The sequence below is a fragment of the Aedes albopictus genome, chromosome 3 (genome assembly GCF_035046485.1).
Source record: "Aedes albopictus strain Foshan chromosome 3, AalbF5, whole genome shotgun sequence".
NCBI lineage: Eukaryota > Metazoa > Arthropoda > Insecta > Diptera > Culicidae > Aedes > Aedes albopictus.
The window spans coordinates 163,868,242-163,896,003 of record NC_085138.1 but is presented as its reverse complement, the minus strand read 5'-3'; the positions used below and the strand labels follow the sequence as shown (position 1 = coordinate 163,896,003).

General features: G+C 39.3%; 1 protein-coding gene across 4 annotated transcripts in view; it reads right to left on the bottom strand.

Moving 5' to 3' along the window:
- The window catches only part of LOC115253559 (proline dehydrogenase 1, mitochondrial), a 75,862-nt gene that overhangs the window by 12,089 nt on the left and 36,011 nt on the right, over nt 1-27,762 (bottom strand). Inside the window, exons 2-5 of one of the 4 annotated variants that reach the window (XM_029861075.2) lie at nt 18,768-18,889; nt 7,814-7,900; nt 7,321-7,470; nt 6,869-7,056 (exon numbers count right to left, since the gene is read on the bottom strand). In XM_029861075.2, the coding sequence (XP_029716935.2) occupies nt 6,869-7,056; nt 7,321-7,470; nt 7,814-7,900; nt 18,768-18,889 (547 nt within the window). Of the gene's footprint in view, nt 1-6,868; nt 7,057-7,320; nt 7,471-7,813; nt 7,901-18,482; nt 18,605-18,767; nt 18,890-27,762 lie in introns of all 4 variants that reach the window. The other 3 variants (XM_029861074.2, XM_029861073.2, XM_029861072.2) reach the window with 3 other exon arrangements.

The window sequence follows — 27,762 nt, the reverse complement described above, 5'->3', positions numbered from 1 at the left end:
ACATCATATGCAAATAGATAAGACTATTTAAACCATTGTTATCAAATTGTTTTTCCTTGGCTTTATGCTGAACGGCCTAATTGTCATGCCTAATGTAGAAACATTTTCAATAAGTACTCCGTTCTTTTAACTCTTCTTTCAAAACTTATTACCAGTTATTTGTTAATAAATGGTGGCATAAGTAATAAGCATCATATTGCTATTAAATTTAAAGACAAACCTAAGTTTAGGTCCAACAGCTATGTCAAATATCGTGGAATAATCCGGAAACTATGTTTAGTACCGTAAAGTTGCCCTTGACCGAATATTGCCCAATGTGGACTCATACCCACAACTTCAATGTTATTATGAGGTCTTTAACAGAGTTAACTTGTTTTTATTCTTTGACTAAGGTGAAATACTATTTAATTTTGAGCTTGTAAACATTAATTCCAAAATAATTTAGTTTCTATACTTTTTCTTCGAAACAGAAATGTTTCCCAATCCTCGAGTGCTTTTCTTGGCTTACCAAATAACATTCATTTTTTTTTTAGGGAAGGCCGTCATGCTCAGCAATTATGATAATTGTGTTTATTATAGGATTCGTAATAGAGGCATACTTGTACTTGTGTACACATGTATACGCAAAACCACGTTCTTGAAATAAATAATTAATACTTTAGTGAAAAGCTAAATAATGACAGTGTGTGTTTTCCTTTCATGTATTTGACTATGTATCTGTTCATTATTTGAAAAACAAGTTTTCACAGTACCGCCATCATAATGACTCAAGGTCTTTAGAATTAAATATTTTTCATGTATTATTGTATAAAAAATATAGATATTTTGTTGATCGTTTGTTATTAAGCTTAGTATTTTAGAATGCGTTTGATAGTTTTGCTATTACTTGAAAACCATACAGCATATTTCAATGAAATTTTCACACAGTTATCTACGCATACTACTTCGAAACGCCTAAAAATTGTATGGTTCTATCTTCAAAGACAAAAAAGTTGTGACTATTTGTAGGAGATGCAATAATTTACAATATACGCTTTTAACAGTTTTTGCATGAAAAACCTTCAAAAAAAAATTTTGTTCTAGACAACCCCCTGAAGAAAGCGTTAGTTCTTGAAGCCGCCGCCTTTGGTGGGGCGCCACAGGTTTGTTTACGAAATTTCAGTCTGCTGGTCAATCTGCTACGTGCGGAAGCGAACTTTGTCGCGCGAAGATAAATTCGTGATCGAAAAACGATCATTTCCACATATAGTTCAATGGGTTTGTTAAATTTACAAGACGCACAAGTATGAAAATACATTTAGCCCATTTAAAACAACACTAAAGTCAATTAAATTTGAATGTCGCACCTGCTTCGACAAAAAATCACTGTGTTTTCAGCCTTATGCAACCGCCGATTCAAATCAGCACCACGTCCAGCACCATATTTTTGGCTTCAATCCAGTTGTATGTGGATGACAGCCGTTTCATGGGGTTGGTTCTAGACCCCCCGATGGATATTTTCCACCGACCCAGCAAATTGAAGGGAATGGCCCAAAGTATCACTGGGCGAAATTTCAAACTTACTTATTTTTTTTGTTTTAAAGTTGCTCTATAAATACACCGTGGTTTTTCCGGTTTCAGGCTTGACCTTACAATCCGAACGTTTGTGTCCAATCTTGCCGCAGTTATAGCATTTTAAATTTATTGTCCTACTGGCAAACGCTGAATCAGGTCCTTCGTCTGTTATGATCGAACATGGATTTCCGGCGAAGCTGATTAGACTGATTCGTGCGACGCATGACGGTTCGAAATCAAGTGTACGGGTTGTGGACGAAATTTCGGCATCGTTCGTAACCTTAGACGGGCTGAAGCAGGGCGATGCTATTTCGAACTTACTGTTTAACATAGCGCTGGAAGGGGCGATACGGAGAGCTGGTGTGCAAAGCTCCTTTGCACCATTGTCACGAGGTCGCAGATGCTCCTGGGCTTCGTGGATGATCAACGGGATCGATCGTCGGGCCATGGAAGAGGCGTTCATATCTTTTAAAAGGGAGACTGCGAGGATTGGACTTACGATTAACACCACAAAGATCAAGGACATAATTGCTGGTGGTCAACGTCGGTCCGGCCGTGGTAGTGGTGACGAAGTGGTGCTATGTGATGAAAAGTTAAATGTTGTTGACGAATTTGTTCATCTTGGTATCTAGTAAATAACTTGCGATAATGATGATACCCGCGAGGTGAAAAGACGGATTGCAGTTGCGAATCGGGCCTTTTTTGGTCGGCGAAACCAGCTGAAGTCCCGTAGGCTGCAAACGAAGACATAACTCGCGTCGTCATGCCGTCGGCTTCGTGGTAGGCCGCGCATACGGTTGAGGAGGACCTATATAAGAGCTTTTAGGGTGACTGGAAGCGATTGGCCCAGGACCGAGACCAGTGGAGGCGAATGCTTCATTCGGCGTAGACTGAGTGTAGCCCATCCAAGTATCAAGTAAGTAACATCTCAAAAATTCATGTTTTAGGATGTGCAAAACTTTACATTTCCATGAAGGGAAAATATAGGCAATTCATTTAAACTTTCTGGTATGGCTACTGTCGTTCAGAATGTTTAGGAACGACAGAATTTTTCACGAATGCATCAATAATTTCTCTAGAAACTATCAAGGCTCTTTCTTGGGCGACTTCTGAATCCTTCTGAAATAGTAGAGAATCCTTCTTGAATCGTTCCAGAATTCTTTTGTGCTAGTTTCAAGATCCTTCAAAAATGATTCTTGAATTCTTCCGGGAAGATACTATAATACTTCTCTTCTGGGTTGCTTCTATTACACAAGTTTACAAAACAAAACAAAAGTCGTAAACTTCTATCAACGACCTGAATTTTTTATGCATTATTACGTGCTGATTTCGAGATCATGTTTTTTTAAATAAAACAGCACCCTTATGGCTGTAAAAGCGTGTGTATTCAACATGACTATGCTCGCTGAGGATGACGAGTTTGTTTCCCGGTCGGTCCAGAAACTTTTCGAAAAGGAAACTTCCTTCAAAAGCAGGCTTTGTCCCAGTTATGACGTCACGCCAAGAAAAGAGAACTACACGGGAAACAATATTTAACTACTAAAGCTCGTAAAATTGTGAAGTATGCTTCGTCAAGATATCATGGCGTTACCGACGATTATCGTGAATATGTCTAATCGTTTTCATAAAAAAGATCACGGTTTCCAAAAGTATTATTTTTTTTCTGTTTACAACGATGAAAGCATTAGTAAAGGCATATATAAAGTAATAAATCCTTGCATTATTGATTGCTATAAAGCTTTTAACATGGTACAGGTTGGACTCGATTATTCGGAGTCTGGTTCTGGCGTTTCCCAAAACAATATCTCGCAAACGGAATGCTGTAAAAAGCTGAAAATTTGGCTAACCAATATTCAAAGTTGGCTTGATAAAATGTCAAAATTTCACCTTTATAGATCATTCCGTTCCCCAGATATACGTTTCAGAAGCATCCGAACCCGACTCCGGATAATCGAGTCCGACCTGTAATGCAATGAAGCATTAAACAACGTCGCTATAGAACTATACCGAACTGTCAAAATCCTATAATGCTTCAACGCTTTCATAATGTAGAGTAAACGCTTTATTACTTGACAGGTGTAGAATAAAAGTTATCTCGCATTAGCTAAACTATAATACGATTGAATTAATGTAATGATATAATGCTTGTGGTTACTTGGGCTATTCTTGTTTTCAATTATCAAACAACATGACACTGAGTCATTGAACCACAAAGCAGAGTTCTATACGAATTGAAGTATCTGAAAATAAGATCACGTTTAAAATTGTTCACTTGTGTCCTAAGATAAATCCGATGTTCGAATACTACGAGAGCTAGCCAGTCATCTTCTAGCAGAGACGTTTGCATTATTTGGAGATATACTTATTCTTCCATTTAATTTTCATCATTCTCCTACATATGACTAACCAATAAAAACCCAAATAGCTATAAAACCGAAACCATATTTACAAAAACTTGTTTCTTGGAGGCTCATGATTTTATAAATTGACGTCATAATAGTAGAGAGCTTGCTGACGTTTAGTCACCTTTCTCTTTCAAACATGCAAGCGGAATAGGATTTGCTGTCATCAGGAAAGGTTTCCCGATGAAAACAAATCCTATCCCGCCTGCAAGCTTGAAAGAGAGAGGTGAATAAACGTCAGCAAGCTCTAGAGTACACGTGTCATAATATCATGACTCAATTTGTCACTTTTTTCACCAATGAAACCGAACTCATAAATGACAAATATTAGTCTCATGAATAGGGATTATGATTTCATAAATTTACGTCATGATTCTAGAGTACATGCAACATTATTTCATGACACATTTATCGATTTTTAGCACTAAGGGCGCCGTTATAGTGCCACACCACGTCAAACAAAGAATACACGTTTGCGAATCCGAAAAGCAATACACGAATCCAAATCAACAATAAAAAATCCCTTTGACGCGCTTTCGCACTCAAAGCTGTCAATGTTCTCAAATCAAATCTATTAGAATTTTTTAAAAGGTCAATAACAGCGCACGCAACGCCCATATATGTAAATATGATTAGTGAGGAAGTTAAGGGAGGTTAGTAAAATAACCTTCGTTGTTATAAAGAATATCTTCCCGATTGTATCAGGTAGAAATATTTGTTGGTAGGTATTTTTTTGTTAGGTTAGTTCGTAAGTCTGTGGATGCTATCGACTGTTGATTCTTGGACTTGAGGGTTTCTTTCGGCCTTGCAGTCTTCGGTGTGCAAATAGAAATTGATGAAGTTTGTCCATAATCTGACTACATTCTATGTGCATTCCATACCACCATACGAAGAACGATTTTATTAACCCTTGAAAAAGATGACATAGACCATCGAAAGGTCGGGCGTATAGAAATAGAACACATATGTCGTTTTGATTGCACATCGAAGACTGCTAGGCCGAAAGAAACCCTCAAGTTAGTAAGGTTAAGTTAGTATCTTGATCAACTTTTAAACGGAATATTGTCGATTTTACAACTGATCGCCAACCAGTTAGGGATTTTTCGATTTTTACAAAGAAAATCTGGAACAAACTCACCAATTGATATCCATCCCTATGTATATAGAAGAGTATTCAAGGAAATTGAAACAGGAAAGGAACGGAGAAAATCCGCACTGTCCTGACCTTATCCCGCGCACTGATTGCGTCGCCATCTTCTATCGAAACTAAATCGAGAGAAGCGTCGATGGGAGGGAAAGCCATCAAAGTGTATTGCCCCAAACTTATCGAAATTTAAGGTGTGCGTGCTGTTCTTCAAATGACTGCCGGGCGAAACCATTCGGGAAGATCTAAATTTTCAAGGTCGAACCGATTACTTTTGCTGCTTTTGCCTCGACACTGCTAGTGCTACCGTCGCACCACATCAGCTTCTCCGTCATCACCTCAAGTGGCGAATTGCATGTCACGAACGATTCAGCCCCTCGATTTATGAGGGGAGAGAATTTGTAGGTATGTACTGTGCTCATATATAGACTAATGGATTGGACATTTCGTCGTTACCAAGCGCGGTATAGTGAATCATTTTATGTTCAGCAGACTATTTCGGTCGTTAGCCAATTGAATGCAAAAACGTGATGGTGTTATATAATTCTTGATCTTTCTTCACCGCAGTTCATCAACGGGCGGCGGCGGGCAGTTCAATCAACGACAACGACGGGTGGGAGAAGTACACCATTAGAATGGATGCAGTTGACATGTGAGCTGAAGGGAGTGCTACACCATCGTTTTTTTGTCACTATGCCAAAACAGGAAACGGTTGTGCAAATTTTGAGCGTACAAAGCAGCCCTCTCTCTTAATAGGGATGCATTGAGGGCTAGTTGAGAGCATTAAGTAAAGTGAAAATTAACTGTATTTGCTCAAAAAATATTGTAGTACTTGCTTTGTTACGCTTTCTATTTGGTTTATTGGGGTTTATAAATTGACGGGCTTGATGGTCTAGTGGATAGCGCTTCTGATTCGTATGCAGAAGGTCCTGGGTTCAATCCCCGGCCCGTCCCTTTTCTCATTGTTTATTTCTATCTACTTTTTCTTTTTCTCTCCACTACATATACAACTCATGTATATTCAAACATTTATAGCCATCGCTAGAACAGAAATGGGTTGAAAAAGTCATTTCCCTTCCTTCCAACTTTCTCAGCACAGTGTCAATCCCATCCGTGCTGGTTGTGGAAACGCAGAGTGCTAGCGGTCTCTAATAGCAACAACAATCGCTCTAACATTCCTTTCCCTTCTCTACTGTTTGTAAGGACTTAGCCGGCACCGGTATTGATCCAAAAAATGTATGAGCTGCCTCAAATGCACTTTGAGAATAAATGGAGTGTGCCAGCCCCTTTTCAGGTTGAACTCAGTGCAATTCATACCAGTTCAGATCAATCACGGAGGAGCAACCATTCACACGTACGGTCAGTCCTAAGCTAAAGCTAAGCTAAAGAAAAAAAATGTGGGACAGGTAAGTTATACTGTGTTATGTGTTAACTTGTAAATATGTCTCAGATCGTTATTGAACCGTTTGTAGTGCCCAAGCGTACGACAGGCTTTCTCAATTACTATTGGGTGCCTCCAACGTGGGTGATGTATTTGTAGTGTTCTATTTATAACAGTAATCCGCTACCAGCCCTGCAATATGAGATTGCCATTTGAACGTGCATGTATGCAAATGCCCCACATTTTTTGGCAATCATTTGTGCCCAAATGGTTCTGCTCGGGTACCAGAATTGTATTTTTAGCTTCTGTCTAGCACAAACACAGGAGATTTATTGTAATATGCGGTGGAACCTGATGAATGAAAAACGCAATTGAGTGCTCACTAACCTTTGACGGCATCCAGACATTCCAGGAATGTCTCCATGTTTCGCTCGCAGGTCGCCTCGTTCAGGTAGAAGTAGGTACGAGCACTTTGTACTTTGTAGCGTCGATCGGCAAACGTTTTGTCCACGCTGTACTGGGGCAGGGAGGTAGCCTCTCCAGAAAGATTCGTCCCGGTGGACGATACCGAAGCCCTGCGGAAGGATGGAAAAATGTATGAGAGGGATATCTTTTTCTGGAGTGAAGCAGATCCTCCTAATAAAATCGTCTTATTCGAAATGCTCTTACGCATATCCCAGAAGTATTTAGTTGGAATCGTTAGACACGACAAAGAGTTAAATAATTCCCTAAAGCAAACTTCTTATGAGGATTAGAGTCCTCGACGCCTGGTCACTTTCAAGCAGTGAAACGCCTACTATCCAATTCGTAAACGGATCGGATTTGCATCTGGGACATACCTGCGCACGTGGATTGGGGACGCTTGCTCGGGATTAATGCTTAGCAGCAGAGTGGACGGATTACCCAAATGGTTTTCGCTGAAAGTCCGAGGATGGCGCACGGGGAAGTTCATACTTGCGAAGGTCTGTATAAGATGAACTCTCAAGTTTCTGAAAAAATGACGACGGTGCCAATTGGATATTTTTATCTCCTGAGCTCGCTTGAGCAGTTTCCGTGCAATGTTAAGTGCCTACCATTTTCAACGACAACTCGACAAATTGGATGAGATAATTTCATCGAATTTTACTATATATCCTTACAATTGTTCAATCAGTTAATAATACTCACTACCATACTGATATTAGTCTTTCTTTCACAAGTATCAACAAGTTGATCCAACAGCAATTGGATTTTCTAGGACAATCACAATTTTACCTAACTACCTTACAAACAAACAAATACAACAACTTTAACATAACAAGTATCAAATGTACAACAAAGGATCATACTTACTCCACTTCACGCTTCTCGGCTTCCTCCTGGGACAGATCCTCCTCTACTGAGTAATCAAGGATGGGCTTGACGCCGAACGACCGCAGTCTGACTCATCGTTATCGACAAGAGGCGATCGAATATTTCGATGAAAAATGAATGAAGCGTGGTTTTAGGATTTTGGGAATATAAGAGAGAATATCAAAAATGTGATTAGAAGAAATTTTTTTTTTTGAGAGTACGACTGAATCGTATTGAAAAATTATACGTACACTAAATAGCGTGGGTTCATTAAAACATACAAAAACATACATGAAGGTGCCAATAATACTTGACAAAAAATGTCATTTAGAGGAAAATAATTGAGGTTAGATTATTAGGCATGACTCCCAGGCGGTGGTGCGAAAAAAAATCTCAAAACAGCGTTACAGTATTGTTTTTTTTTTACATCATACCTATCTTCATACTGTTCTATATCAACATGATTAATTTACATTGTTGTATTGTTGAAAACATGGATCCTGAGCTTAAAAAATGTACCACACATAGATAAGTCATAGCGAGATTAAAAGGGATTCTTCAAGAAGATCTTCAGACATACCTCGAAAGATTTCTTCTGAATTTTCAATGCTCTGGAGATTTCTATAAAAGTTCATTTAAAAATAACTATACAATTGATTTTGTGAATGATTCTTAAGATTATTGTAAAAGAGGTATTCCCAAAGGGACAAGTCTATCATTCAGGTTTTTTTTATTGTTTAAGAGAATCTTCAGGATATTTTTTAAAATTCTCAAAAAATGTCCTGAAGGAATCTCCTAAGCAAGCAAGTTGTGAAGAAATTCACATTATTTATAACTGGAGATATTCCTGAACAACTATTCGGATGAGTTTCTGGAAGAACTCTAGTAGAAGTATTTCTGAAAAATTTCGAAGCTATTCCTGAATAAGAATTTCTGGGGGAATTTCTGCAGATATTCTAAAAGTAATTGTTAAAGAACGTTCCTGAAAAAAAACTTTCAATCATACCAGAAGGAATCGTTAAAGAAATTTAAACAGAATAGCTTAAGATTTCAAATTTGTGCTTGTATTCTTGATAGAAATCCTGAACCATTTCTGAAAGCATCTCTGGAGATACTTCAGAAAAAAAATCTGATGGAGTTCTCGAGAAAATACTTCGGTACTTTCGGTAGAATCTCTTGAGGTATTCCTGAAGGAATTCCTCAAGACATTCCTAATTACATAATTTCAAGGATTTCTATCAAAAATATCTGTAACAATTATTTCAGGAATGAAAAGTGTTAAATCATTTATTATAACAGAACTGTTTGAGGAATATCATCTGTGATCAATTCAGACATATTTACATACATTAGAAATATGTCCGGAATCTCGTAAGGAATAATTTCGAAAATAATTTCGAAAAATATCTTATACCGTACTGAAAATCTGAAAAAAATATGTTGCAAAAAACCTTGCCGTATACTCGAAAGGATCCCTGAAGAAATTCTTGAAGATACCTTCGTAAAAGCTCTCAAAATTACAGTGAAGGAAATCTGGAGAATTCCTGGAGAAGTCTCAAAAGGATTTACTGAGAAAAACCCTTGAACAAATCATTGAATTGACTGTAAGAAATTCCTACACAATCCTGCAAGAATTCCATTAGGAATCCCCGGAATTCTTGGATGGATAGCTGAATATATCAAAACTAAATATCTAAAAGATTTCAAGAAGGAATCCCTAGAGAAATTCCTGATGTTGTTCTTAGAGTTCGTAGAGAAATTCACATGATACATATATCCTTTTAAAGTCTATTTAGCATCTATTGCGTAAAAATGCTCACGAAGAAAAATGATTTATCCACTTCAAAAAATGTTATGAAAAATGTAAGTTTTTCATGACCGTCTTCAAGCATACGGGGCAGAATGGACACCCCCATGGGGCAATATGGACACCATGAGACTTTTACGAATTTCGTACATTATTTACACCTATAAAGTCATTTCATTACAAAACAACTATTATGGATGAATAATTCGCCGAAGTAGTTCATTTTTGTTCAGTTTATTTAAATTCAGGCTGTTTTGGATAAAGCTTCGTTTTGTCGGCATGTACAGCTGTGCCTAGAACAACTATTTTCCACTGCTGTCGTTTTTTGACCAATTTGTTTCACCCTATGTCTACTATAGTGAACATTTAACCGAAAATATACTGAAATCGAAGAATTTGGTTGGTTTGTGATTTAGGTTATATTTTTCCCTTGCCGCTTCATTCAAAAAGGTGAGTGTCCATTTTGTCCCGGCAGCAGAAGATGTTTCCAAACTTGATTTTTGATATAATAAAGAAGAAAATATAAACATGTTAAGCATGTAGATACAGCAAAACTACTTGCATGTGTTCTAGAAATATCAGGTTTTAATCGACCTGCAATGAATTAATCACTAAATCTTATTTTAGACGGTGTGAAAATAATAATTTCTATGCACAAAACCCGGAGGACGCATTTTTTTTTGTGTAAAATCAAGTATAATTTTAATTTCGAATGTTTCTTTCCTGAGACTGCGTTTTAGACAAATGGACTATATTCTCCATTCATTAAAAGTTCAAAAAAGTTCGCACATTTCAAAATATTGAGGATGTCCATTCTGCTCCGGGTGTCCATATTGACCCGCCTACCCCTATTTCTGAAAAATTCTCTGCAAAAAATATCTTTAAAAATACATAGAAGAATTGTTGTAGGAACTCCTGACGGGACTGCTTTACAAAATTCCGAAGAAATCCTTACATAAACAGCTGGTTTTGTTCCTGAAGGAATCCTGATTTTTTTTTTCGAATAATCTTTCAAAATTCAAATAGAAATTCTTAAAGAACTTTCCGGAGAAATCCCTACAGTAGTGAGTTTTCTACCACTTTTCTAACTTTTTATTCAGGGGTTTTCTATGGCAGGAAATCCCTGAATAAAATGATAAAACATACAGTAACAAGCCACTTGGACAGTGGCCGGTATTTTGGGCACTCTTCGTTCTAACTCAATCAATTTCAAACCAATTGACTTGACATTTTGTACACGGCTAGACACTATGCGTATCTCACTGCATTCCAAAAATTGTGTCAATTGGTTCAAAATTAGTTGAGTTAAAGCAGAAAAGTGCCCAAAAAAGGAGCCCTGCCAAGATGGTCCCACTTCCCTAAATACGGAAGGAATTTTTGAAGAAATCTCTAATGGAATTCCTGAGAAAATCCTTGGAGAATATTCTTAAAGAATCCTCAGATAAGCCCGAAAACATTGTTGGTGGGATTCAATGTATACCTGGATGAATTTCTAAAAGAATCCCTTATGAAATTTTCAGAGGAATCTCTGGAGGAATCCTTAAAGGAACCTCTTCAAGGCATACCTAAAAGAATTCATAGAGAAATCTCTAAGTTACCAAATTATTCCTTGGAGAAATAAAAAGAAAAAATCTCTGGATGTGCCGTCAGTGTACCAGTAGCCGCTCGCGTTCCAATAGCCTCTCACCGTCTTGAAAATTATGTTTATTGGCATAAATATGTATGATTGCCTTCATTCGTATATAATTCGGCGCGCATATTTTGAATATCCGCGAAATAAATGTATTTTTGCAGGGAACTTCGTTTTCTACGCTCGTGTGCGTTAATGGAACATGAGCGGCTACACTGCGGGTGTTCCTGAAGGAATTGCATGAGGAATTTATGACACAATCTAATAGGGGTATTCTTGGGGAAATCCATGGATGGGTGGAATAAATTCCTAAAAAAATCGTAGATGAACTCCTGAAGGATTCCGTGGAGTAATTTTTGAAAGAACTTGTAGATTAACTCCTGAAGTAAGCCCTTGGAGGAATCCTTAGTGAAATTTCTAAAAAAATATCCTAACCAAACCGCTGGAGGAATTCCTGAATAAAACCTTGAAGAAATTCTTAAGGAATTCCTGAAGAAACCCCAGGTGAAAACCTGAAGGTAGCAATATCAAAGAAACCCCTGGGGGATTTTTAGGAGAAACTCTTGTAAGAATTCTCAAAGGAATTCCCTGAAAGAATATCCAATGGAATTTCTGGATCGATTCTTAAATTTCAGTTGAATTTTATTGAGGTTTCATCTGTTTCATCATTTTAGAGTTTCAACACTGCTCAGTAAAAATGCTGAAAACTTTCATCTACCCCGGGCAATCTGCATGCCAAAAGGGATTGCGCTCTGTAGATCTCATTAACCGGTTTCGCTTACATCCTAATGAGACTGGCATTTGGATGTACTTTCAGTTGTGATGATTCAACAACCGTCTAACTATACTGCATGTTCCAAGAACCACCGGCTTTTAGGATGCTGTTAAGATCCTTCGTCAATTCAGGCTCGTCTCAAGGACCTCAGGAGAGATTGATTTAGGAACAACTCCAGTTGCCGAGAGTACAACCGGAACTATTCGAATGACCTCCAAGTGTCATATTTGCTTCAACTCCTCCGCTAGGTCATGGTACTTCGTTATCTTGATTGGACATTATAGTCTAATGATACAACGATGTCGATGAGATTTACCCGTCCTTTTGCAGTGAACCACAATATCGGGCCTTCTGGCACGACTGAGGACATACGTAATTATCTCACGGTCCCAGTACAGCTTTAAGCAACTATTTTCCAGAAATCCGGCTGATACTTGTAGTAAGGTGCCGTTCGCATACAATCTTGGCAACTTCGTTGTGACGATCGGATTCAGCTAACACTGAACAGCTTGCAACGACAAGTTCGATCGTTTCTCCAACTGATTTTCACTTCCAATAGCGGTCTCCCACGCCTTCGTGCAATATGTGCCGTCGCTGATTCTTCGTCTCAACTACCCGTTTCTGGATGGCTACCTTGAAACCTACTGTTTCCGATAACAGGTCACCCCGCGCCCGCACCAGCCGCGCGTTCGACACCGCCTTATCGATGTGCTCATGCAACTCTTTCTACTTCCGCGTTACGATCATCTATGGTCTTGATGTCACAGTTTAGCTGGCAATCTTCCTGTGCCAGATGCAGGGCTTTATAACCGTGGTCAGCTTACAGTGCGGTACATTTCTTCTGGTCATTTAGTTCTGGCTTGCTGCGAAACATGCCCGCAACTGCTAGATCTGGGAGATACAAAGGGCCTGGATATCGGTGACGTCTCTTGCTTCTAATACGCGGGGCAGGGTGACTCCCACCCAAATTCGTCGGGAATTCGGTGCTTGGTGATCGCCACTCGTGCTGAGCGACTCGAGGTTAGTCTTGGTCTTCTTTACCACTCCAGAGCTTTAGGTCAACAGAGTCACAGCAAACGTACTGATCGCCTTCACCTTGTTGTCGGCTGACAGAAAGCTCCTCAGAACACAGTTGACACGTTCCAAGAGCCTGTCCTACAATTCCTTCTTGATTGCTGGGTGACGAATACCTCTAAATTGCAGGAAGCTGAGGCGTTTGTACGCATCGAATCCGACCATATCCAACCATCTCCTCCAGTTCGTTAATGCGGAAGCAGCTGGCATTCATTACTTGACCAAGTCGAACGTGTCCCACATCCCCATCAGCCTGATGACGTTCCCGTCTACCTTGTGCAACTGCAGTACCTTGAGAGGGTACGAGTGCGATACTGAGTCGTACGCCTTCTTGTAGTCGAAGTACGCCATGCTCAGGTTCCTCTGCTTTTCGGTGGATTGACGTCCAATGACTGCATCTAGATGATCTGATCTTTGCAGCCTAGCGTGTTTTTGCGACACCCTTCTTATACTTCAGTCATCTCATTGTTGGAATCACAGTGGTCTTGTATCTTTCTCGCTATTACCGACGGCAGAACATTGTGCAAGCTTATTATTGGAGTGTTTTTGGTCTTCCGGCAGAAGGATACCCCTGGTAATGAACTCTGATAGTTGCGAGGGGTCTACTAGCATCATGTTGGAGCATTCCGTCATCCTATCGTGCCACGCGCGATGATCAGCGCAAGAGTGCATTGGTCATATCCGGGTATTCCGGACCCGGTTTTGGTTCCGAACCCGGAAAGGATATTTTTTCAGTATCAAGGAAAATCTGATAACACGATCAACCTAGTCATGTGACGGCTCTATCTTTATGGTTTTCCATACCAGTTGCAATGATAATAAAAATCACCAACCGAGGCCACCAGAACGTGACATGGAGGAATCCGTTTCGAATAAATTTTGAGATTGATACCTCATTCTACATGCTTTCTCATACCGATAATCCTGTTGAACCCTGCAGGGATTCCTCTAGGAAATCCTGCAGGCATTCTTTAAGGAACCTCGTTAAAGATTCTTTCAGGAAATCCTGCAAGGATTTCTCGAGAAAATCCATCAGGGATTCCTCCAGGAAATCCTGCAGGCATTTCTCCAGGAATACTTCCAGGGATTGCCATAGGAATTCCTGCAGGACATTCTCTAGGAATGGATCAATGATGCCAACATTTCTAGCGTTCACCTCATTTAAACAATGGCGCCACCGTAAATGGACATTAACATTGTGACAGCAGTGGAGTTATGTCAGACACACAAAGCTACGGTGGCGCTATCTATTCAATCAAAAGCGGCCATTTTAGTTATTTTAATGATCCATTGCTCAAGAGATTCCTCATTGAATTCCTATGAGAATTTCTCCAGGGATTCTTTCAGCAATTTCTTCGGATTTCTCCAGGGATTCCCCAGGGGATACCTACAAGAGGAATTTCTCAAGAGATTCCTCCAGGAAATCCTCCAATGATATTTCTAAGATTTCCTCCAGGGACACTTCTAAGATTTTCTCCAGAGATTCCTTTAGGAATTTCTCCAGGTTCTTACAGGCCATTCATCCAAGGATTTCTCCAGGAATTCCTTCGGGTATTCCTCCAGGGAATACCTCAAGGGTTTTTCCAACGATTCATCGGGGGATTTTTCCAGGAAATCCTTCCTGTATTCTGCCAAGAAATAATACTTGGATTCTGCTATGAAAACTTCAGTGATACCTTAAGGAAACCCTGCAAGGATTCTTTCAGAAATCCTGCAGGGATTCCTCCACCGAATCCTGCAGGTTTTTCTCCAGGTATACTTTCAGGGGTTCCCCCAGGGATTCCTACAGGAAATCCTGCAGAGAATTCTCTAGGAATTCCTCATGGGACCAAAGTTGGTCATTTCTCACTCTTCGGCTTAAAAAGTGCAGTTTTTTGTGCAGTCCAGAGAAGTGTGCCTGGCTGCTCTTTTGTGCGAAGATAAAAATCACACGCATCTCAAAGCGAAATATTGACTGAGTGCGTAGTGCACCATGATTTTTCTTTTGAGTGGAGCAACTACCGTTCACACACAGTACCTCTCTTTATCTTCAGAGTGCCGCGCTGGAAAAGCTGTAGGTTGTCATGGCATCAAGGTAACATAAGCTCATCTACAAAGGGAGCACCGAAAAAAAAATGACTTTTGAGGGTAACAGACATTCGCCAGATGCGCTTTGTGTGTTTGTGTTTTTTCGTTGTTTTTAATCAATTTACAAAATTTACATGAGACCGTAGAGCACAGTACCGCACGATTCACTTCGTTAGAAATGGGACCATAATTTGCTGCTCCTAGCATGGAATACGGCACGGCCATTTCTGCAGAAGCTACCTCTCATAAACTTCCCTTCACTACCAGCGGACGACAAATATTCTCATCGGGATCAATTAGCCGATTGATGAACCGGGTAAACCTGAACGTAGATCAGTTTTAGGGTATCACTCCATCTCTTGTGAACTTCTCCATATCGCCTAGAATGTTCTATACATGTGTATCCTGCAATACTAGGTCGGAACTATCGTAATCAGACTGTATTTTTGATCATATTTTGGTGCCTTAAAATTGCTCTTTGTTTGACGGGTGTACGAGAAAACAATTCTCTTTCACTCCGGTGAGATTGCACAAAAGTGCGTGGCAAGAGTACAGTGAAAATTAGAAGAGAAATCCTTTGTGTGTGCTAGGCAAAGCAAAGCAAAGCAAAGCAAAGATAACCGTACACATCGTAGTTGCTACTCCGTGATTGACCAGAACAATCGAAGTTGCACAGAGAGCCAATGAATGTGAAAGCTTGGGACTAGCTAACCATTCTCAATGTGCACAATTCGAGAGTTCAGCTATTTAAAGTCAATAACGGCGCTGGCCACGTCCTTACGGTCATCAGGAAAGGGAAGGAATGTTAGTTCGACAACCGTTGCTACTAGAAACCGTGGAATCCACAGCATCCCCACAGTTGTCACGGGAAGGAATGGTGGTTAGTAGGGTAGGGTGAGGTGTGGATCTAGGAGCCACCTCTGTTAGGTGATATGATCCACTAGTTATATGGAAATACACGTCGCGGTCTTCATCACGATTATGATTTATTTGATCACGATTACCACTGATCCCGGATTTCGTGCTCGCGTTTCCATCGCCCTACCGTGGAAACCGACTGATCTACGATTATTGTAGCGCGATTCTGAACCCGGATTTTTCACTCGCACTTCCATCGCCCTATCGAGAAAACCGACTGACCAACGAATATTGTAGCGCGATTCTGATCCCGGATTTTTCACTCGCACTTCCATCACTCTTACCTGAAAATTGTCAGCCATTCGAAAATTCTCAAGCTAATCTGATTCCGCATTCCACACTATCGCTTGCATGGCTCTACCGAGAAAACCGACTCTCAAGCAAGCCGTGTGTGCTAGGTGCGAAAAATGCACTTATCTTTCGTTTCTCCTCAGTGATGACCAACCCTGCATGGACTCCAAGAACTCCTCCAGGGACCCTTTCAAAAGCTTCTCCAGAGATTCCTCCAGGAATTTCTCCAGATTCTTCCAGGAATGCATCCAAGGATTCCTCCACGGATTTTTCTAGAGATCTATCAGGGCATTCCTAGAGGGAGTTCCACAAGATTTTTTTACAGTGATTTCTCCAGAAAATCCTGCATCGACTCTTTCAAGAAATCCTGCAGAAATTCTTCTAGAAAATCCTGTACGGATACCTCCAGGAAATCCTGCAAGTATACCTCCAGAAAATCCTGCAAGGATTCTTTCAGGAAATCTAACTGGGATTCCGCTAGGAATTTCTCCAGATTCTTCCAGGAATTCATCCAAGGATTCCTCCACGGATGTTTTTTAGGGATCTCTCAGGGGATTTCTCCAGGGAGTTCTCCAAGGATTTTTACAGCGATTCCTCAGGTAATTTCTCTTGAAAATCCTGCAGGGATTCCTCCACGAAAAACTGCAGAAATTCTTCCAGGAAGTCTTGCAGGAAATATTTCAGGAAATCTTGCTTGGATTCCTCCATGAAATCCGACAGGGATTCCTCAAGCATATCCGACAGGGATTTCTCTAGAAAATAGTGCATGGATTCTTTCAGGAAACCCTGCAGGGATTCCTCCACGAAATCCTACAGGGATTTCTCCAGATTCATCCAGGAAATTCTCTAAAAATTCATCAAGAGATCCCTCATGAGATTTCTCTAGGGATTCTTCCAGGAACTTCTTCAAAAAAATTTTTATGGATTCTTCCACATTTTCTTCTATGGATTCCTCCAGGAATTTCTACAGAGTTTCTTTCAGTAATTTCTCCAAGGATTTCTCACGGATTGCCTCCATGGGTTTTTCCAAGGATTCCTTAGGGGACTTCTTCAGGGATTCCTCCAGGAAATTCTTCAAGGACTTTATCCAGTGTTTTTTTCACGAATTCCCCCAGGGATTTCTCCCGGGATCCCTTCAGGAAGTACTCAAATTTTTTCCATGGATTTCTCCAGAGATTCCTTCAAGAATTTTCCAGGAACTTCTCCAGAAAATTCCGAAAGGATTATTATTAATATTAGCTTTATTAGGGAGATTTTCAGCCCGAGGCTGGTTCATCTTCTCCAAGGATTCCTCCACGAATTTCTCCAGATTCTTTCAGGAATTCATCCGAAAAATACTCCAGGGTTTCCACAAGGAATTCCTCCAGGGAATTTTCCTAGAAATCCTCCAGAAGTTTATTCAACTATTCCCCCGAACTGTAACATTGTTATTTATGAAAGCTCTATAGAATTTTGAAGATTGAAAATCGGATACTAGTTTTCTAAGAAATATAAGATCCAAAGTTATTGTAACGCTAATTATGTGCACCATTGCTCCCGAAAACGTTAACCTAGAACGCCCCAATGCTGAATTCATCTAATCCAGAATGTATCGCAAATCGAATGGTTGCAAAAACGTAATTTGGCGTTCAAAGGTCAAAAGAAACATGATTAGTAACTCATCATATGAAAATTGAACCGGGTTGTCATGCAATCTTAGAATATGTGGGGTGTTATTTTATTAGTTCGTAGTAATTTTGGTTAGTTAGTGAGAGTTAATAATAGTTTCATGGCCTTTTTCAACTTCAATCAAAGTATCGGAGTATGTTTTGTCGAGATTTCAGAAGGGTTCTCTTTTGCGTATAAAGTTTCAAAATCGAATAGAAGAAAACTTCGATACGATGAATGGTTTTCAAAAAGTTCAAATATCCAATTTAGACGAAGATGAAGGGCATAATATTTTGTACGCAAAATGCACTTTAATGTTCAATCACAATTGGGACATGGGAAAACAGTGTGTGTTTATCATCAAACAGACAAAATGGACAGAATCAAGAAGGTTTGCATGCTACTGATGCGTGCTCGTGCCCCCCCACTCATATCCTCCCATATAAGGGGACATAGAAACCTCTCAAGCGTCGGCACGATCCGGAATCTGTCCTCTCCGGCGACAAAGTGTCCGTAGAACGTCGACCTCATCAGCTCGACAAACAGTTTTTCTCCGACAATGGCCTTAGTGAGCTTCATGAGCTGCATTGCATGGTGTGCACCCCCGGCGCAAATTGGGAGATTATAGACAGAGATAATTACCCGAATCAAATAGAAAATAAAAGAAAAAGAAGCAAAAAAGAAACAGAAAAGAAAAGAAAAACAAATCCATCAATATGGGCGGCAAGATCTAAAACTAGTGTACCTTTCGAGTGTGGGAACAATTTTGACTTGATCTTCACCAGCCACGAAATGACCGTAGAATGTGTACTTCATCACCAGGGTGAACAGCTTTTCCCCTAGAACTGTTTGTGCCAGTTTCATCAGCTGGATGTGGATTAAGTGGCGAGCGATGGGACGTGAGGAGGGTGCGTGCATTGTGTGTGATATGTTTTATTTCCGGGAGGCGCACACATATTTGTTGGTAGGCATTCCGAATCGGTGGTTGGTGATTGACAGTCACGGGAATTTGATTTTGGATACACGGGCACAGCAGATACAGAACACACACAGAACAGGATATGGACGAAGGAAGCAGTTTTTGGATTGTCAGCCGAAACGGTTGGGCGAAATTTTGTACATTCGGTTTGCATCCAATCGAGAGCAGGCATGTGTTGAAGAGGGAAAGAGAAAAACAATGGTTATACAAGCTGTTAGTAACTTTCGAGATTTTTTTTTGTGAAATAATGTTTAGGGGTTAGAAAATGCTAGATGAATATGAGGATGATAGTGATTAGTGATCATGATTAAGGTGATAGCAATCAACATTGTAGAATAAGGATTGAGAAATTTACTAGCCTTTTGTAAAAATCTTGTTAATGAAGAAACAATTAAAAACTTTGTAATTATCGTCAGGTTTTCTTGAACTATTGCGTCAATCCTAACCGTACTTCCTAACAACGTGACGCAATTTATATATTTTTTATAAAGAGCGATGATATCTCTGCATTTTCACAATCATCACAAGAATAATGTTTATTAGTGGGCTATTTATACCGTGGAAACACAGTTATGGATCACACACGGTTACGGATCAATTCGATGTTTACGATAGAAAGATTACTCTACTATATCGGTAATCGCCATCATCATAGTTTTGCTCATAAAAGCTTCCTTAACCTGATCTTTAAGAGTTCAATTAAGAATAATGTCCTTAACTTACTCTTGGGCATAAAGTACAATATACAAATACAAAATGGGCATATACAGAGAAAGCTCTCAGATAATAACTGTGGAATTGCTTATAGAACAAGCTCAAGAACAAGCTTTGTCCCAAATGGGACGTTATGTCAATAAGAAGATTGTTTTGCTTCATTGCTACGGCGGCTAGCAAAAAAACTCAGGAAGGCTCCTTTAATTCATTGTGCGCTCTCTAATTTACTCATAAAATTTAATGCAGTTGCTAATCAATCAACGAATGACGTCACAACCACAAACGACCTTGAATTCCGACACAGCCTCCAAGGCGACAATCACAAATAGCCGAAAGTGACAGTCTACAGAACCAGTCTGGACAAATTCTATTTCGCAACCAACAATCTGGGCCATAAAATTCAATTTATTTTGGCAACGGACCCCGCATGATACAATCAAGGCCAGCACGATAAAACGGTCACCGGCAATGGCAAAGCATGGGACAAATAGCACATCTAAATTGGTGCCATCATACACATACAGGGGATACTCAAAATAACTGGGACAGGTAAAATTTTCACTTTTCAAAAAATGTTCAACTCGCTGTAACTTTTTGAAAAGGGCATCGAATATTCTCAAATTTTTACTGTAAGTTCATCAACTAGTTGTGTATCAGTGGTTCAAATTTGGAAAAGATCGGGCTATTCTTCACGTAGATATAAAGATTCTTGAAAAGGGTATAATTATTCGATAGCCAACTTTGAGCTTTTATATCTCCGGATTCAATGAACTGATTGCAATGAAATTTTAACCATTCATGACTTACATGATGAACTCTTGAAAACGTTTAACTTAACTTTAAATTTTTAACAAAAGAAAAAGTTATAACGATTTCATTCATTTCACGATTTTTTAGTAAATTCATCAATTTCTAATATGCATCCCATTACTTTTTCAATTTATTAGCGGCTGTGTTGTAACTTTCCTTTAAAACACATTTATATATAAGTCATTTAGAGGGAAACTAATTGAACTTTAATTTGCATCTTGAATTATGAAACGATGTTGAAGATTTGGATAATTTGGTGTTTTATTAGAAAAATAATCTAATCGTTATAATTTTCTTCCGTGTTAAGAATTTTAAGTTAAGTCAAAGGTTTTTCATAGCTCATTATTCTCTCTCTTCTTGGCGTAACGTCCTCATTGGGACAAAGCCTGCTACTCAGCTTAGTGTTCTATGAGCACTTCCACAGTTTTTAACTGAGAGCTTCCTCTGCCAATGACCATTTTGCATGCGTATATCGTGTGGCAGGCACGAAGATACTCTATGCCCAAGGAAGTCAAGGAAATTTCCTTTACGAAAAGATCCTAGACCGACCGGGAATCGAACCCGTCACCCTCAGCATGGTCATGCTGAATACCCGTGCGTTTACCGCCTCGGCTATATGGGCCCATCATGGCTCATTATACAAGTCATGAATGTTCAAAATTTCATTGCATTCGGTTCATTGAATCCGGAGATATAACAGCTCAAAGTTGGCTATCGGATAATTTTACCTTTTTCTAGAATCTTTATAACTCCGTGGACAATGGTCCGATCTTCTCCAAAATTGGACTACTGATACACAACTAGTTGATGAACTTACAATAAAAAAAATTGAGAATATTCGATGCACTTTTCGAAAAGTTACAGCGAGTTGAACATTTTTTGAAAAGTGAAGATTTTACTTGTCCCAGTTATTTTGAGTAACCCCTGTATCTGTGCCAATCGCTTTCGCTTTCGAGATCAGAAGCGTAGAGAAGCGCGTTGAAAACCCAATCGTACTGGAAATAAAAATAACAACATTATTTCCCCATCATGTAATTGCACCGTTTCTCTGATACCATTCAACTCTCCTCCCACATTCAATTCCTATGAAGCTGTATAGCTAACATTTGTGATTGACATTCGTTCTATATCAGGAATCTATTTCCAGCGAAATAGACACATTACACACACGTATGGCACACTTCCACACATGCTTTGCTATCTAACCGCGGGAGTTGCTCACCAGGTAAACATATCTCATTCAGAAACATCCATTAAATCGATCATTACATACGGGGTAATTGTTACAAACATTGTCTCCAAGCTGCGGGTTGCATGCGAAAGATAAGTTCTACTCCACACACCTGCAAAACAGTGGAGGATTACAAATGACCAGACATGAAAACTAGAATGTGAACACTTAATCCACTTAAGTTCTCTGTGCCGCCTGTGCATCAACCCTTTCATCGGCCGGTAGGTACAGTATGTGACAATACATCAGCAACTTTTTGAATATTTTAAACAGAAAAATCTACGGTAAAAATGACCATATTCAGTGTAAAATCAAAAGGAATTGGACATTGTTTTGGCCGCAATGAGAATGTATGATTGTTTTTGCAATCCGGTATTATTGTTCCTCAATCGGAAATCTGATTGAAATAACAATAGTTTCAGGCTTTTGACGTGGGTTGTCAAGCTTGACATCTACAATATTATGGTAGTTTCAAGAATAGTTTTCTTTTACTTTCAGTAATATATTCATTAGAAAACAGCATGCTTGTTTTTTTCTCTGCGTTATTTATGTTAAAAAAAGAAAAAAAAAAAAAACAAAGATTCTTACAGAAAAATTAGGGAATCTTCTGATTAATCAAATCCACAACTTTTCAAAATGTCTTACCTTGTATTCCGCATGTCACACTAATTAAAGGTAATTTGCAATTATGCTTCATTTTACCACAGCTTTGCATAGCTTGAAAACTATCACTTTTCCAGCATTAGCAAAGTAGTAAATGCTTTGCAAAACAAAACATTCTGCTTGGTTTGACAGAAGTGATCAAGGGATTTATCAATAAAACATTTACATCAAAATAATCTGCATGATTTCATGTTAAATATTGTGGTTTTCCCAATTCTATTCGACGTAGAGGGAATGGTCAGTTAAATTGACTTAGAAACAAAGTAGGAATATGTTAATTTCCAGAAGAGTCGTCATAAAACATTGTCATTGACATTGGATTGTTAAATCAAACAGAATTTCACATGGATTTTAAATCAGAAAATCTGTTTGACACAATAATTCAACAAACGTTATTTTAGTTTCAATGTGAACGCTTTTCTTTCCGTGTTGGAGACTATATATATTTATGAATGATTATGGCAGCAATACAGATGAAGCTTTAGAAAATTTTCATGTGTAATATGAATTTGCACATTGATTGACTTCTTTAGCGGTGTTGAGATCAGTGAAGAGAATTGTCAGACAAAAGAGGCACAAAACAAGCAACAAAGAAGGTGCGACGATTACTCTTTATCCCTACTGGTAACAGATAATGACATGATCTCGAAATTTTTTGTTGCAGACAAAACGGAAGCTGAATTTGTTGCGTACTTTTCAACTCGTGAATAATCAATTATTGCTAACCCAAAGTCGAAACTGTTTGATGATAGAGCTTCATCAGAGTTGCAGTGTTAACCGACTCGAAGTTACCGTTCGAAAATCGCAATGCAAGGCTCAAAAATTTCTAAACTCGTGGTGTACGATGTTAATCCCATTATTTTCAAGTTGGGACAAACTTATGTCGCATGGGTTTGTTTGTCGCAACAAATACAGGTTGCGACATTGTCAATATTGTTGCGCGATGGTTGAATTTTGATTCACTGGTTGAGATACATATCTTCATATTCTTAACCTTCACGTACCCGACCCTCGACAACTCATTTTCAAAATGCTGGCATTTTGTCAATTTTCATCCGATTTTTTTGGAAGTCACCCTCAATCGATCATAAATTGGTGCTAGTTTTTTATACTCAAGTGACTATGCAACATCCGGAACCATTCCGGGGATATTCCGGATTGTGCTGGGGTCAGGGGGCTGTCAAAATGGCGAAAAGTGATTATTCCGTGTTGTTCCGAACGAGCAGAAACCTGCACCCCGGTGCGACAGGGTCACTCGATCCACTCACAGTAGAAGATCGTAGTATGTAAGAGTCGACAACGTGCGCAACAGTATTGAATGTGTCATGCAGAATTGATTGAATTATCCCTACCTAACTATAGCTACATGCAGACAAAACAAACAGAATTGGCTTACAACTAGAACACAACACATTGAATTGTTAAAATATATCCTAAAACTAGTTAAAAGTCATTAAAACCTAGATTAAAATTGTTGGACAGTGGACAGATTTGAATTTGAGGACTAGAAATGTAAGTAAAACTATCCATTTAATGTTCAATTATGTGCTAATTGGATTAAAATATATTGCAGCTAAAAAGCTGATTCATGTGGAACCCACAAACGAGTCGTGCTACGAGACCGTCCGAATAACTTTCCGTTGCTGTCCCAACATACTTTTTAGATTTCTAAGAGAAATCTCGCGGAGATGCCGAATTCCGCAAATATTTCTGGCCAAGGAGTGCCACCGAATCAGCAGCAGCCAGAAGGTACTGGTCTGCAGCGAGACAGTGATCCTAACCTCAACTTGGTAGGCCAACCAGTAGGATCAAACAATGACGCTGCGGTTATGAATGTTCCGAGTGGATCGACCAACACCCGTTCCCGCAAGAGCAGATCATCCAAGGCTAGTTCCCGTGCTTCTCTCGATCTGCAGCGGCTCGAGGAGGAAAAGCGCCTGGAAAAGGAATTTCTCGCCAGGAAGTACGAAATCCTGCAGGCGCAGCTTGAGGATGGACAAGGCAGTAGCAGTAGCGGCAGAACTCGTCGATCGTCCCATGGCAGTTCGCAGAGGACTCACGATTGGGTACAGAGCCAGATTGTCCCGACTACCAGTACAACCACCGAACCCCCAGTGATTCCCGTGGGTACTCAGTCTCGGACCGGCACAATACCCAAGGATTTCCCTCCAGCGGTCGCAGTGACAACTAGTGCCATGATCATGGATGAATCGAGTGTGCTGGACATGCGATCGTTATCCATCAACCTGGGGCCTGTAGCATAATGAAAATTTTACTAATAATATTAGTATTGTAGCTTGTAACTTATAATTTTCTGTTTCATAAAAATACTACAAGTACAAGTTACAAGTCCAATACTACAAGTCGGTTGGACTAATATTATTAGTAGAATTTACAAGTGTATGTTGCATAAACAAACTACAAGTATAAAATATTAGCTATAACTTGTACTTTTGATTACAAGTCTCCAAGGTCTTGTAAAATAATTTACAAGTTAGATTTAAAGTATTGCAGAAGTCATATTTAGTTTTGAATATATCGATTTACCATTTTGATGAACTCAAAAGATATTATTTATCTAACATGTCAAACTTAATTCCAGTTTTCGAAACTCATTGAAGAGAAAATTGCGTTGTGGTACACTTTGTATCCAAAATATAATTTCTGCTGAGTCTCTCAAGTTCTCCAAAGTTTCTACAATATTAATCTTTGATTGGAGGTTCTTGGTAAAGTTACATATTATGGGCACTGCATAAGCACAGATAAAGTTGCAGATGCGAAATAAATTTGAATCAATTGCTTGTATTGCGCATCATTAAGCTAATCAAGAGCTACAATATACATACACTAACTCGAATCGAGTTGCGACATATAAAAGTAAGTAAAAGCTCAATTTTTGCATCCCTTCGGATTTTAACAAGAAGCATAAAACATGTTGCTAAATCTTTATACATTGCTTTTCAACCAGTACTAAAGCCTGTATCCGCAATAATCGGGACACAGAAGTATGGCTGTAGCTCTGTAATGAATCGATAAAATTGGCCAAATAATTGACTGAGAACTCTTTGGAGTATGTTTATTATTTGTGCCAAATTTCATATAAATCGATGCATTACTTTTAACTGTGGATGAAAAACAAACAGACGTGGTTTTAAGCATTCTGTACAATCATGACCAATTTTCATTCGCATAATAGATGGTTCTTTTACGCTACAGTTCAAAGTTCTGCAATGACAATAATGAAATTTCGTTTGCAGTTATGATATTATGGCGCCAGCACCAAACCGAATAGCGACGTTTTGACTAGCGACACTTTTCGACTAGCGACACTTTTTTTCAGTACCGGGTATAGTGCGCTGTGTGCGTTGAATGATACACTATCATATACGTCACTTCCGACGTATGTTGTAAACAATCCGAAAGTAGCAAAAACAATTTTCTTAAAATAAGTTTTTCGGTTTCCAACCGAAATCATAATACTTATAGAGACACTTTCTTGCAAAATTTCATCAACTTTGATCAATTGGTTTGAAAGCTGCTGGTGTTGGTAGGGGTGAGCGTTAGTGAAAAATTTTCGTGTTTTTCATGTGCGATGTTTGCTTATTCATAACTTTTGAATTTTTCTGCTAATTTTCATGAAATTTTCACAGAAGATAGTTGATTATATGTATATTATGCCTGCAAAATTTGATGATTATTGGTATAGTACTTTCAATAGTTCAATCGAAAGAATAAAGGGTATAGTACTAATTGCTGTCTGAGGGTCTAAAATCACGTTCGGACCCAATGCATGTTTCGGCTATGAAATTGATGATGGTGCATCGATTTTTTTTGAAACTTTGCCTATGCAACAAATGTAGATTGAGAGGTTTGTGTCCAAAATTTCAGCCATTTCCTTTGCCAAATTCAAAAGTTACAGCGCTGAAAAGCAAAACTAGGGGCTGTACAGAATTCAATGGCGCACGTTCTACTCTATCATTGCTACAACAAAAAGTACTGCACCGATTCACATAAAATTGTGTAGGTGCAATTAACCCATCTTAAGATGTTATTAGGCCAAATTTGAGAAATTTTAATGTATATATTGTAGAGTTGCAGCTGTATTTATGTGTCCCGATTATTGCGGATACAGGCTTTATTAAATCTTTGGAACATTTTACTAAAAATTTAGGTACTTGCAGTGCCATATTTTGTAAAAAAATATTTTTTCAGAGCGGCCGAAAATTATCCAAACAGCACATGCTTTTCTTCATCTATCGTATAAAGAATGCAAAACTTCGGAATAAATGAAGTTATTTCCGGATGTTACGCGAAAAATGCAGAATATAAACAAACATCAACTGCCATTTCACATTAATAGTGAACTGTCGGATGAATTTTGACAGGTAAATGAACCAAAACAACTTGTATTTTCATGGTCACTAATATTACAAGTGCTAATAATATTAGTGGAAAATTGAGCCTTTATGCAACACAAATTATTAGTACTTGTAATATTAGTACTTGTAACTTGTAACTTGTAGCTAATATTATTAGCCCGATTATGCTACAGGGCCCTGAATACAGTGGATCAGGTGGCGCCGAAGGTACAGTGTGCAGCTAGTTCATCGTTCGCTCCAACCCGTCATCGGCTCGCACATCTGCTGGCTAAAAACACCGACCAAACGACTGCAGTAAACTGTGCAACCGATTATGAAGGCGCAGTAGGTGGTTGCACAACAATTTCGACGGATCATCGTGCGTTGCCGACTGCGGTGAATTTCTCCATTTCGCCAACACGCACCCCGGAGGCTTTGATGGAGCAGCTAAGTGAGATGCAACAGCGTGTGGACAGTTTCCAGCAACAGTTGTTGGCTAAGACACCTTGTCAAGGCCAGACCCTAGATCGACACCCGGACGAACCTCGGCACTTCCAGCCGACACAATCATCGACGGTGAATGTGCCAAAGCCAGCGCGCAAAGTTGCGTACGATCTGCCTACCAGCGACGGTAATAACAAAGTCATCAGCTCGGTAAGTCAAACGTGCTCCAATACTATTTCTGCATTTGTACCGCAATTGAATGTTTTGAGCTCGGTTGATCTGTCGCTACCGACACGAGCTGTTGAACAAATAAATAAAACACCCCCTCCGCCCACCGGGCCATGCTTACTTCCCCCCATTCTACCATTCGTGCCGGCGCATATGAGTACACCTCAAGCCCATTCTACTCCCCCCTCCGTGCATACAGTTTCCTCTCGATTGTCTCCGATAATGTCGCCGATGGTTCCCGCATCTGCCCCCATCACCGCTCCCGTCTCCGCTGCCAACGATGTTGCTCGGCGGCAGCTATTCGGTCCAAACT